Below are 13288 nucleotides of genomic sequence, written 5' to 3' on the forward strand. Positions count from 1 at the left end.
TCTTTAGTCTTTTTGCAGTTTCATGTAGTGCGTCTAGATGTGGATTTCTTGTTTATTTACTCTCCTTGAGACTGTGTCTCCTGAATCTGAGGTTTTATGTCTTTTACCCATTCTGGAAAAATTTCAGCCACGGTCTCTTGAAATACTGGTTCTCTCTTCCTTCCTTGTTTAATTAGATGTATATTTTCTTATTCTATTCTTTGTGTCTCTTAATTTCTCATTTTCTATCTCTTGCTCTCTTTGCTGCTTCAGATCTGCCATTTTGTCTAATTTTATATCTGTGTACGCCAGTTAGGTTTTTAATTTCATTTTTTATTTCTAGAAATTCTATTTTGTTCTTTTTATCCTGTCTGCCAAGTCATTTTTGTTAGCCTCTTGTTTCTGACCCATGTATTTATTTATTTCTAGTGTTAACTTTAAAAAAATCTGACCTATGCATTTAATACCTTCTTTTATTTCTTTAAACTTTTAAAGCATACTTGATTGTAATGTTATGTATCTTTTAATTCCTAAAATTTAACTTCTGTGGATTTAATTTGGTTTTTCATAGTTTTTACTGCTCTGGTGGTTTGTTTCCTTTTGTGCTTGATAATTTTGTTTTAAGCTCGTATCTGCCTAATAATATTATGTAGTAATTTCCTGGAGTATGGGTTGAAGATGTGTTTATCTACAGAGAATTTGTTTCTCCCTCTGCCAGGTGCCTTGTGTTACCACCAACCCAGAAACAACTTAAATTTATTTCTTGACTTGAGGCTTCTGGCCCTCGAAATCAGTGTAAATTTTAACCCTATACTCTACTGGGGACAGACTTGTCATTATGGATTTCCAGGGAAGATACTTCGATTCTAGTGAAGGCCTAATTTGAACAAATTGCCTGTTGTGGATAGAGCCCTTTTCCCCAACCTACCTGTGGGGGGTGACTCTTCAAGGGCATTGCTGGTTTTATGCAGTGGTCCCAATTTCAGTTTTCACCACATCTAATAAAAATCAGAACTGAAGTCCCTAGATTCCAAGTTTAATCTAAGGCCATGACTTGAGCTTTTGTTTACAGCTCTGATTTTGTTCAGTAAATACATTTAACAGATTTTTTAAAGCTGTTTATACTATATCTCTTTGTGCCACCTGTGAATTTCTTCGCTTGTGAGTTCAGTGCGTGTAAAAGAGTGTTTGTTGTATCTTGTCCGCTATTTCTAGATATTTGTAATGGAAGGATATTTTATATCTAGGCTAACTTATTTCCGAAAGTGAAATCTTGGAAGATGTTTACGCGCATTGGGGTCTGAGCACCTTTGGGCTAGAAATGCTGCTGCTATTGCTTCTATAGTGCAAGGTTGGAATTGGTTACCTGATCTCTTATGCTTTCCCAAACTCAGTGCTACTGTTAAGTTTTATCCATATTATTAGTGTGGTCTGCCAGTTACCATTTAAAAGTGTTATTGATACGGAACAAGTCCATTTTTGAATTCCAAAATTCAGAATTAAACTTTGAAATACAAATTACTGATATGTTGGAACTGTCTGTACTCTTTTATCACTCACAGATTATTTTCCATGTCTATATCCAATTATTATCTGCTAAGTGCATTTTTTGAAAGTTAATGATAGCCTCAAACTGTTTTTTTAATTTTTTTTTTTAATTAGGACTGTGTAGTCCTAGAAATGTAGATCTTTAATTATCTGGTTTTAAGAAACAAAGAGCCATTCAAGTTAACTTAAGAAAAGAGAGGCTATTGTAAAGATACATGATATATGGAACTGGAAAGTTGTCAGGAACTCAAGGCAGCTTGGAGATCTGCTCTTTTCTCATGGTCTCCTAATTTTTTCTGTCCATCTGTTCTTTGCTCTTTATTGATTGTCTCTTCATTGCATCTTTTCTATTTCTTCAAAACTTCACCTTATGCCCTAAGTCCTGCGTGCTGTGACACTGGCACATAGCATGGTTTCACAGTGAGTTACATTGCATGGTGGTGCTATTTCTCAGTATTTCCAGTTTCAAACATTTTAGAGTTGTGCTGTCTAATGCAGTTATCACTAGCCACATGTGGCTTTTAAAATCAAAATTGAAATTATGTATAGGATCTGTATGCTGATAACTGCAAAACACTGATAAAAGTTATCAAAATCTAAATAAACAGAGACACCTGCCAGTAGTGTTCATGGATTGGAAGACTCCACATAGTAAATATGTCAGTTCTTTCCAAATTGATCTATAGATTTAATGTACTTCCAAATAAAAGTCCCAACAGCAGATTTTTTTTTTTTTTTAAACAGACAAGCTGACTCAAATTTATATGGAAAGGCAAAGGACCTTTGTTGCCAAAGCAACTTTGAAAAAGTTGGAGGAATCACAAAATTATTGTGATTGTAAATTTAAAATTTACTATAAAACTACAGTAATCAGCCAGGTGTGGTGGTGGCTCATGCCTGTCATCCCAGCACTTTGGGAGGCCAAGGTGGGTGGGTCACCTGAGGTCAGGAGTTGGCGATGAGCCTGGCCACCATGGGAAAACCCCATCTGTACTGAAAATACAAAAATTAGCTAGGCGTGGTGGCACATCTGTAGTCCTACCTACTCAAGAGGCTGAGGCAGGAGAATCATTTGAACCCAGGAGGCAGAGGTTGCAGTGAGCTGAGATTGTATCAATGCACTCCAGCCTGGGGAACAGAGTGAGACTCCGTCTCAAAAAAAAAAAAAAAAAAAAAGAACAACAAAAGAAATTACACTAATCAGACTGTATAGTGTAGGTAAGAGATAAAATTCATCACTAGATGAATATAGGTCAACATGGGGTCCAGAAATAGATCCACACAAATATAGCCAATTCATTTTTGACAAAGGTGGAAGTCAATTCAATGAAAGGAAAATTGACTTTTCCACAAATGATAAGAGTTGGACATATACATGCAAAAAAAGTACCTAAACCTAAACTGTACACCTTACACAAAAATTATCTCAAAATGTATCATGAAACTAAATGTAAAAACATAAAACTTTCAGAAGAAAACACAGGAGAAAATATTTGTGACCTGGAGTTAAGCAAAAAGATCTTGGACGTGATACCAAAAGCACAATTCATAAAAGAAACTATTGATAAATTGGACTTTATCAAAAATAAAAACTTTTGCTCTGTATATTTGTTTGGCAGGGCTGCCGTAACAAAATGCCACAGACTGGGTGGCTTCAACAGTAGAAATTTATTTTCTCATCGTTCTGGAGTCTGGAAGTCCAAGGTTAAGGTGCCAGCAGGGTTGGTTTCTCCTGAAGCTTCTCTCCTTGGCTTGCAGATGGCCACCATCTTGGTGTATCTTCACATGGCCTTTTCACTGTGCATATATATCTCTGGTATCTCTTCCTTTTCTTAAAGGGACGTCAGTCTTGTTGGATTAGGGCCAACCCATATAACTTTTTTAACCTTAATTACCTCTTCAAATACCCTTCCTCTGAATATAGTCATGTTCTAAAGTACTGGGGGTTGGGACTTCAACATATGAATTTGGTAGGGAGCACAATTCAATTCATAAATTCTGCAAAAAACACTGTTAACTAGAATGAAGAATAAGTTACAGACTGGAAGAAAATATTTGCCTGGGTGCAGTGGCTCATGCCTGTAATCCCAGCACTTTGGGAGGCCAAGACGGGTGGATCACCTGACATCAGGAGTTTGAGACCAGCCTGACCAACATGGTGAAACTTCATCTCTACTAAAAATACAAAAAAATTAGCCAGGTGTGGTGGCAGTTGCTTGTAATCTTAGCTACTTGGGAGGCCGAGGCCGGAGAATCGCTTGAACCCGGGAGGCGGAGGTTGCAGTGAGCCAAAATTGCGCCATTGCACCCCAGCCTGGGCGATAAGAGTGAGACTTTGTCTCAGAAAAAAAAAAAAATTGCAAATCATGTATCTGACAAAGGACTCATATGTAGAATATATATGTATATATATGAAGAACGCTCATAACTCAGAAAATAATTATTCCAATTAAAACATGGATGAAAGACTGGAAAACAGTTTATCAAAGGATGGCAGGTAAGCACATGAATAGACTAAGAGCATCATTAGTCATGAGGGAAATGCAAACTAAAACCACCATGAAATAGCATTTACATACCTATTAGGATGGCTGAAATAAAAAATACAATGCCAACTCTTGGCAAGGATGTGAAGCAAGCGGAACTCCACCGTGCATTCCTTCTGGGAATGAAAAATGGTACAGTCACTCTAGAAAGTTGGGCAATTTCTTATAAAGTTAAACATATACCTACCGTATGATATGACCTAGTCCCACTCCTGGGTATTTATCTAACCTGTATACAAATGTTTATAGCAGCTCTTTCCTTATTTGCCAAAAACTGAAAACAACCCAGATACCCTTCAACTGGTAAATGGATGAACTGTGGTAAATCCATACAGTGGAACCCTACTCGGCAATAAAAAGGAATAAACTAATGATATATGCAACAACTTGGTGAAAGAAGAGTCTCAAGATGTTGGGCCGGGCGTGGTGGCTCACGCTTGTAATCCCAGCACTTTGGGAGGCCGAGGCGGGCGGATCACGAGGTCAGGAGATCAAGACCATCCTGGCTAACACGGTGAAACCCCTTCTCTACTAAAAATACAAAAAAAAATTAGCCGGGTGTGGTGGCGGGCGCCTGTAGTCCCAGCTACTCGGCGAGGCTGAGGCAGGAGAATGGCGTGAACCCGGGAGGCGGAGCTTGCAGTGAGCCCAGATTGCACCACTGCACTCCAGCCTGGGCGACAGAGCAAGACTCTGTCTCAAAAAAAAAAAAAAAAAAAAAAAAAAAAAAGATGTTATATAATGAATGAATTTATATGGCATTCTCAAAAAGAAAAACTAGTCATAGAGAACACGTTAGTATTTCCAGGGTTTAGGGAGGATTATGACTTCCATTGGAGTTTTTGCAGTGATGGAACTTTCTTATTTCCTGATGGTGGTGTTGGTGGTTATACAATCTAATATATGTGTTAAAATTACTAGAACTATATCTTTAAAAATCCATTTTATTGTCTGGTAGTTAAAAAAATTAAAAACTCCAAATTTTAAATATTTCATTGTGTACACACGTGTAATTAAACAAAATTCAGTTTTTCACTTGCACTGGCCACATTTCAAGTGATCAATAGGTACATGTGGTATGGTGCTAATGTATTGGATAGTTCAGATACAGATCATTTCTATCAATGCAGAAAGTTCTTTTGGACAATGCTGGGTTTTCTTTATTTTGTTGCTGTTGTTGTTTTGAGATGGAGTTTTGCTCTTGTTACCCAGGCTGGAGTGCGGTGGCGCGATCTCAGCTCACTGCAACTTCCGCCTCCCGGGTTCAAGCAATTCTCCTGTCCCAGCCTCCCAAGTAGCTGGAATTACAGGCACATGCCACTACGCCCAGCTAATTTTTGTATTTTTAGTAGAGATGGTGTTTCATCATATTGGTCAGGCTGGTCTCGAACTCCTGACCTCAGGTGATCCGCCCACCTCGGCCTCCCAAAGTGCTGAGATTACAGGCATGAGCCACGATGCCCGGCTTGAGCCACCGTGCCCGGCCGACAGTGCTGTTTTAAAGCAAGGATCAGCAAACTTTGTCGATGAAGGGTCAGATAGTAATACTTCAGTCTTTGTGAGCCATATGGCCTCTGTCTTAGCTACTCAACTCTGCCATTGAATTTTTTTTTTTTTTTAATACTGGTCTTACTCTGTTGCCCAGGCTTGAGGACAGTGGTGTGATCATAGCTCACTGCAGCCTTGATCTCTTGGGCTCCATTGATCCTCCTCCCACCTCAGCCTCCTGGGTAGCTGGGATTATAGGCACATGCTACCAAGACCGAGCCCAGCTAATTTTTGTATTTTTTGTAGAGACAGGGTTTCACCATGTTGCCCAGGCTGGTCTTGAACTCCTGGGCTTAAGCGATCTGCCCACTTTGGCCTCCCAAAGTGCTGGAATTACAGACATGAGCCATGTACACATGGCTATGTACCAGTAAAACTTTTATTTACAAAAATAGACATGTTTGCTGATCCCTATTTTAGAGAATTTGCCCTGTTTCCTATTTTCATGTCAGCTCAGGGTTTGTTGGTATAGTAACCTTATAATTTATCATCCAAATTTAATAAATGTTTAGTTGTTTAAGAGTGAACACAGGCACTATTAATAATTCTACTGGTACAATAGGCATAACCAGGAGTACTCTGGGTAAACCAGGGATGTATGTCACTCTTATTAGTTTTCCTATGAATGGGTTGCCCTTGTAGTGGACACATACCTAGTGACATGATTTGGCTGTTTCCCCACCCAAATTTCATCTTGAATTGTAGTTCTCGTAATCCCCACATGTTGTGGAGGAACCTGGTGGGAGGTGATTGAATCATGGTGGTGATTACCATCTTGGTCTTCTCATGATAGTGAGTTCTCATGAGATCTGATAGTTTTATAAAGGGCTTTCCCCCCTTTTGCTTGGCACTTTTCCTTCCTGTTGCTACGTGAAGAAGGACATGTTTGCTTTCCCTTTTGCCATGCTTGTAAGTTTCCTGAGGCCTCCCAACCCTGCGGAATTGTGAGTCAATTAAACCTTTTTCCTTTATAAATTACCCAGTCTCAGGCAATTCCTTAAAGCAGCATGAGAATGAACTAATACACCTAGTCTAATCAACTATGGGAAAGCGAACATGAAACCATCCCTTCAGCAGTGAGCATGGGTTATCCATTTTCTTCTGAAAGGGAGTAGTTGTATGGGAGGTACTCTGAGGTTTGGCTGGCCTGGTACACTCAAAATAGTCTGTGTTTTCTGTCCCCAAGCCTTTGCTTATGCTTTTCGTTCTGTGCCCTTTCCCCCATCCCTTTTGTATGTTTTTCGTAATTCAGGCCATCTTTTCAAACCTCTGCATAAATGGTATCACCTTCATGCAGTCATTCCTGTAATACCTTCTCAGGCTTATAAGTTGGTAGTTACATTTTCTAAAAGTCAGTAACATAGTGCTTTAAACTGGATCCCCAAACCTGGCTGTGTATCAGCAGTACCTCAGTAGCTTAAAATACAGAATCCTGGGTCCCATTCTTAATTGCTTGACCTAGAATTCAAAATTTGTAGCAGTATTTTGTTATTGTTTTGTTTTGTATTTAAACTCTTTATATGATTTTTATATAACCGGCTAGCTGGTTCAGTATTTGGAATCTGTTGATTTAGAATGAAATTATTTGATATAAACATTGACTTTTAGAATTAGAAGGAACCTTAGAAATAGCCTATTTTCACCTTCATGTTATTAAATTGTGGGCAGAGGGGTCAGGAAGAAGACACAAGGGAAATTACTTGCTCAGATCCCATTGCTGGTTACTGGCAGAGCCAGGGCTAAATGTTGTTAACTCTCATTCAGAACTTTTATTCATTTTCACATCGGACATCCCCTTCTACATAGTAAGGTTTGAATACTCCAAGGGGCTCAATACATAGTAGATGATGGTCAGATGTTTTACTGATAATAACTGTTCCTAACCCACTTTATATTGTACCTAGCACATTTTTTGGCTCTTAATGATTGCTGCTTGAATATGTTGTTAACCCTCAGTTCACTCTCAAGGAATGCCTTTCTGACAGTTGGAGATAATTCCGCAATCTGCGTGAAATCATCTCAGAAAAATTCTTTCCAAAACTAGTTCCAATCTGAATGGCTTTTAAAAGGCTCACTGAATCAAACTAAATTCTGGTACAGCTTTGAAAGTTGGTACTTTCCAAGAGCCCCTCTAAGCCGAGATCAGTCTAGACCTGCAGGATTTTCCTCACCAGTCCACTTCCATTTTAGAAAGGTTACCCAGAACCTATGGGAGTATGTGGTGGGGGACATGTATACTGAAATAAGGTGTGAGACCAGGATCAGGAAAAGGCTTGTGGGAAGTGGTGGTAGCCTAAGCTGAGCTTCGAAGGATGTCTGTTAGGCCAGGGAAGGGAGCTGGAACAAAGCGTGGATAGCTTTGGGGAATGGCAAGTTGTTTAGTTTGGCCAGAGGATAAAGTACAAGTTAGGGAGTGACTAGAAATATAGATGGGGGCCAGATTAAAATGTAGTATTTCACAATTTCATATCTACAGGCAAAAGAATGAAACTGAAGCCCTATCTGACACAGTATAAAAATTCACTCAAAATAGATTATAGACGTAAATTTAAGAAAACTATAAAACTTAGAACTCTTAGAAAAAAAAATCATAGGAAAAAAGTATTTGTGACCTTGGGTTAGGCAAATGGTTTCTTAGCTGCAACACTAAAAACACAAGAAACAAAAATTAGTTAAGTTGGACATCATGAAAATGAAAAAGTTTTGTGTTTCAAAGGATACCCATAAGAAAATGAAAGCATGCAGAATGGGAGAAAATACTTGCAAATCATGTGACTGATAAGGGATTTATATCCAGAATATATGTGAAGAGCTCTTACAAGTTAACAATTTAAAAAGAATTTAAAATGGACAAAGAATTGAATAGACAGTTCTCCAAAGAAGATATTCAAATGGAAAATTGAAAACAGGTCCACACAAAAATGTGTACACTGATGTTTATAGGACCGTTATTCATAACAGCTAAAAAGTAGAAACAACCCAAATATGGTATTTCCATACAATGGAATACTATTTGGCAGTAACACATAAATGAGTTTGAGACATGGATGAGTCTGAAAGCATTACACCAAGTGCAAGAAACCAGAGTCACAAAGGACCATGTATCATTTGATCCCATTTACATGAAATATTTATAATAGTCAAATCCATAGAGATGGAAAGTAGAGTAGTGGTTGCCAGGGATTGAGAGGCGGAGGAATAGGGAGTGACTGGGAATGGGTCTGGGGTTTCTTTTTGAGGTGATGAGAGTGTTCTAAAATTAGTTAGTATAGTTACATAACTCTGAATATACTAAACACCACTGAATCATACACCATGAAAGGGTGTACTTCATGGTATGTGGATTCTATCCCAATAAAGCTGTTATAAAAAGTGCTGTATTTAGTGAAAGCTTTAAATACTCTGACAGGGAATTTGGATTTTTGTCTTTAAAGCAATGATGTGTACCCTTGCGGAGTTACAAGTTGAGAACAGCATGATGGGAACATCACTGTGGGAGCATTTGAAGAATGGTGGTCAGATCAGTGTTGCAGCAGACTAGATCTAGCTGCTTAGAATATTTTATACTGTTTTCTGCCCTTAACAAGTATGAAAATTTTATGTTACTAATTCTGAATTCAAAATTTTTAACTTTATACATGCTAATATTTTATAATTTCTATCTTGCTCTCCTTTTTAAAAAATGAACTGCTCAAGGTGATTGAAAAAAGGAATAGCAGTTGTAGAATGTTAGAGATAATATTGATTTTTAAATTTACGTTTGTGTAACCTTGACTACTGTCAATTTAGAGATAGCAAAATATGACTTATTTTAGGCAGAAGACCAAGATTCTTGGTGAATCATAAAGCTCTAAAGACGCTTTATTAATAAACATGGATTTTAATAAGGAAAGGCTTAGAAGTGAAGTTTCTTAAGGACTTTTAATTATCTGTTTCCCCTTCTTTTTGTGAAATATCTTAATATTGCCAAATAAATTACATATTGGAAGATATTTCTAACATCATAGAGAGCAAAAGAACAGTAATCATTTTAGCTCTGTGTTTTTTTAAATTAACCCTAAAAACCGTAATTTAAAAACTGTTAGCCTTTAGGAAATTCTAGACTGATTTACCACTTGAAATAATTGTATTCATAAGTCAACCCTATAGGAAATATTGACCTTGGTAAACCACTCATCAGTAGTTAGTGTCATAATTTTTCTGTTAAATATATGCTGGTGTTAGTAAATCTATTTTTAGAAGAGTACATTGTGTACAGCAACCATTTTGGACAAACACTGTGTAACTTGTAAATAGAGAGTGTGCCCTCCTGTGGTCATTGGTAACAAAAATCTCAGCTATAATCATCCTAGCTTTCTGAGTTCACATTTGTCTGCTCTTCCATAGTAGAATCACCCATACTCTGAATTTCTTCTCAGTAAGTAAAAAACCATAGCATGATTTTTAAATGGTGGCAGTTGTCTTATTTGGGGGAGATGCTAAAGGAGAAGCCTACCAGAGAAAAGATATCAAAGTGTGAGGAGAGGCAAGTAGCTGTGATGGTGCTTGAAAAGCTTTATGACTATTATACCTGAATATTTTTCAGATACACTCTGCCTCCTTTACAGAATGCTCCCAGAATGATATTCTGATTTTATTTCTATTTCATCATTTATATATCTTTTCTTCCTAGAGAAAAGAACAAGTATCCAGCACTATTTGAAACATCTATCCCATTTTATGGAAATTAAGTTTAATTTGAAATAAGTCTTTAAATCTCTTTTGTACTGCCTTGAGTGTTTATTAGTTATGGGGATTTTGTTTGAAGGAACAATTTTTAAATGAATTTTCCCTGCAAATTTTATTAGTTTATATGAGATCTCTTAATATCTTTGTTCTTCTTAAAGTTAAATGGTTAAATTTTATATTTTCAGCAATGGCTGTGTCTCATATCTTAGATCCTTGGCTGGTATTTTTAGCACCCTAGTATTCTTAGAAGAAGTCCGCTATTAATGGTGTTATCGTCTCTTGTCAGGTGATTCACTGATTTTCACCAATCCATTAATAAGAGAGTGTTGCAACTAGGAATAAATCTGGTCACATGAATGGATCTTTCTGTGATCAGGGAATGGCATGTATTGTTCTTCATTGGTGGTATGAAAATTAATTTATTTGTAGTTAACAGTTTAAAATATCAAATTGAAAGTTCTGATCCAGTTATAAAACATTTTAAATTGACAAAGACTTACTGCCATTTTAATATAGTTTCTGCTTATTTATATGTGTATTATATGTAATATGTAATACATATATATTGTGTTATATGTACACATAAATACGCATAATATAATTGTGTGTACTTATATACATAATTATACAGTTGTAAATGCCAGGAATCTATAATTTGATTTTTTAAAGTGATTTTTAATATGTGGCTTACAAAAATGGTTTTGTATTGAACTACATGTATTTGACTATACCATCAGGTGTGTTTAAAAAGATGCAGGGGGCCTGTTTTCATAATTATATACACAATTGTGTTAGCCTTTCATATCCTAAAGCTTTTAAATGAAAAAATGTAAGGCTAGTTAATTAGTTCAACTAGCCTTTGAATGAATAGCAATACAGTGTGATACTTAAAGGCTCAGACTGTGGAGTTAGACTGCCTGGGTTTGAATCCCAGCACTATCGACTCACTGGCTATATGACCTTGTTAAGTTCTTTTGAGTTCTATGTCCTTTAGTTTCCTCACTTGCAAAATGAGAATAATGTCAGTACCTATTTTATAAGGTTGTTGTGAGGATTAAATGAATTAATATTAAAACATTTAGAATAGTGCCTGGCACATCCATACTAACATCTAAGTGTATATTAGCTATTAGTTTTGCCAATATTAAATTTATACATAAATGTTGAAATTTATTGTGAAGGATAAACTATTTGTTTTGTAAATATAAATTACATTTGCATTTCTTTTAAAATATTTTTATATAACTGAAAACAGCTAAAGTGAAATTTTATACACCTTTTATGAAAGCTTTCTTCACAATAATCCTTTTTTCCTTTTTCTTTTAGGCACGGAATGTTAACACTGGTGAATTAGCAGCAATTAAAGTAATAAAATTGGAACCAGGTAAATTGTTTGAAATTCATTTTTTCTTACTGCTAGAAAGCCATGGGATATCTTAAGGCTTATTTTAATGATGTTTGGTCAACATTCTCTTGTTTTCCCCAACATCTTCTGGGATAAATAGAGCTGTTTGCATGCCCTTTCCTCCACTTCTTCAAGTTGTGCATACACACACCTTGCTCAGTTCTTCCCTGAAAAGTAACTGATAATTGGGGGAGGAAGGGGAACTCCTGAAAAGACTTTGTTCTTTCTGAACTCAGTTGAGCTAACTTGTGACAAGCTGATAGTGGTTTATTTCCAGGCTAACGTCTTGTGGTGTCAGTGTGATGCAGTGGAAAAAAACAGAATTGAAATTTGGGTAGTTGTAGTTCAGTTTGTCTCCCACTTCCTTGCTCTGTGAACTTGGGCAAATAGCTTCATGTCTCTTGAGTCTCAATTTTTCTTGGGAGATCTAGCTTCCACATTCTGTATTTCATTGATATCCCAGCAGTTGTCTACCAAATTGAGCAGCTTATTGTAAAGCCCCTTAAGGCTACTGCGTATTTTTTGTCTGCTTCAACTATGTTCTTTGAATTCCTCCTACTTCCCTCAAAACCCACATTTTTCTTAGCTAACTACTCACTCTTTGTTTACTCTCTCTTAGAAACCCCTTCCCACTCTTTCTCCTTCCCACCATAAGCAAGTCTATAATTGTGCTAGTGTCTAGACCAAGTTCCACAGCAGTTAGTGCCTTTCTGATGACTTCTTCCTTTACAAGCTGATAATAAGAGTTTATTGGTGAAACAAGTTTTAACTCCAGTATGAACAGAAATCCATTCAGAGACTTTGCAAGAGTGGAAAAACTTTTTCTGTTAAAAAAAAAAAAAAAAAGCTAAATAGCCAATACTTTATACTTTGTAGGTCATGTATGGTCTCTATATTCAGTTCTCCCTCTTTCCCTATAGTTTGCTCACCCCTTATTTAGAGCATCGATAAACTTTTTAGAAGTGATATTAAAATGAAAATTTAAGGATGTACTGATTGACTGTGATCAAACCACACAGAAATGAAATGAATTAAAAAAATTTTCCAGTTATACATATTTACAGATTTTATGTAGTCATTATATTCTAAACATCACAAGACAAGATGTTTATCTTTCTTCTGCATCTCCTCTTCAATTTAGAAGAAATTTAAGAAGGATATTTGAAGTTGTTGAAATATTAGCTACAAAAAGAAATTTGGCATTTAAAGCAGGGCCTTCATTTTTAATCATTAAGAAGTGACTGTGTTACTTAATGAAATGGTTCTAATGAGAAGTATTTTGTGTATACATCATTCCCTCAAATCACTTAAGTACCTTCTCTTTCAGGAAGCCTTCCCTGACTCCGGGTCTAATTAAGATGACTCCTGAGTGAATAGCTCTGCTGTAGCACTGACCATAGCTATATTGTCATTCTAGACTTGCCTTTCTTTGTTTCTAAGTTTTAATCAAATTTGTGCCCCCAGCACTGAGCTTAGGGCCTGGCACATAGTACTCATTCTGTACATCTTAAAATTTCCTTAAAAAATTAAAAAC

The 13288-nt window shown here is 36.6% G+C and overlaps 1 protein-coding gene across 2 annotated transcripts in view; it reads left to right on the plus strand.

The window, feature by feature from the left end:
• MAP4K3 (mitogen-activated protein kinase kinase kinase kinase 3) overlaps nt 1-13288 on the plus strand; it is a 188317-nt gene that overhangs the window by 47945 nt on the left and 127084 nt on the right. For both annotated transcript variants that reach the window (XM_003262766.3, XM_003262767.3), the window contains exon 2: nt 11676-11733. In XM_003262766.3, the coding sequence (XP_003262814.1) occupies nt 11676-11733 (58 nt within the window). The remainder of the gene's footprint in view (nt 1-11675; nt 11734-13288) is intronic.

Source organism: Nomascus leucogenys, chromosome 19 (assembly GCF_006542625.1).
Source record: "Nomascus leucogenys isolate Asia chromosome 19, Asia_NLE_v1, whole genome shotgun sequence".
NCBI classification, from domain to species: domain Eukaryota; kingdom Metazoa; phylum Chordata; class Mammalia; order Primates; family Hylobatidae; genus Nomascus; species Nomascus leucogenys.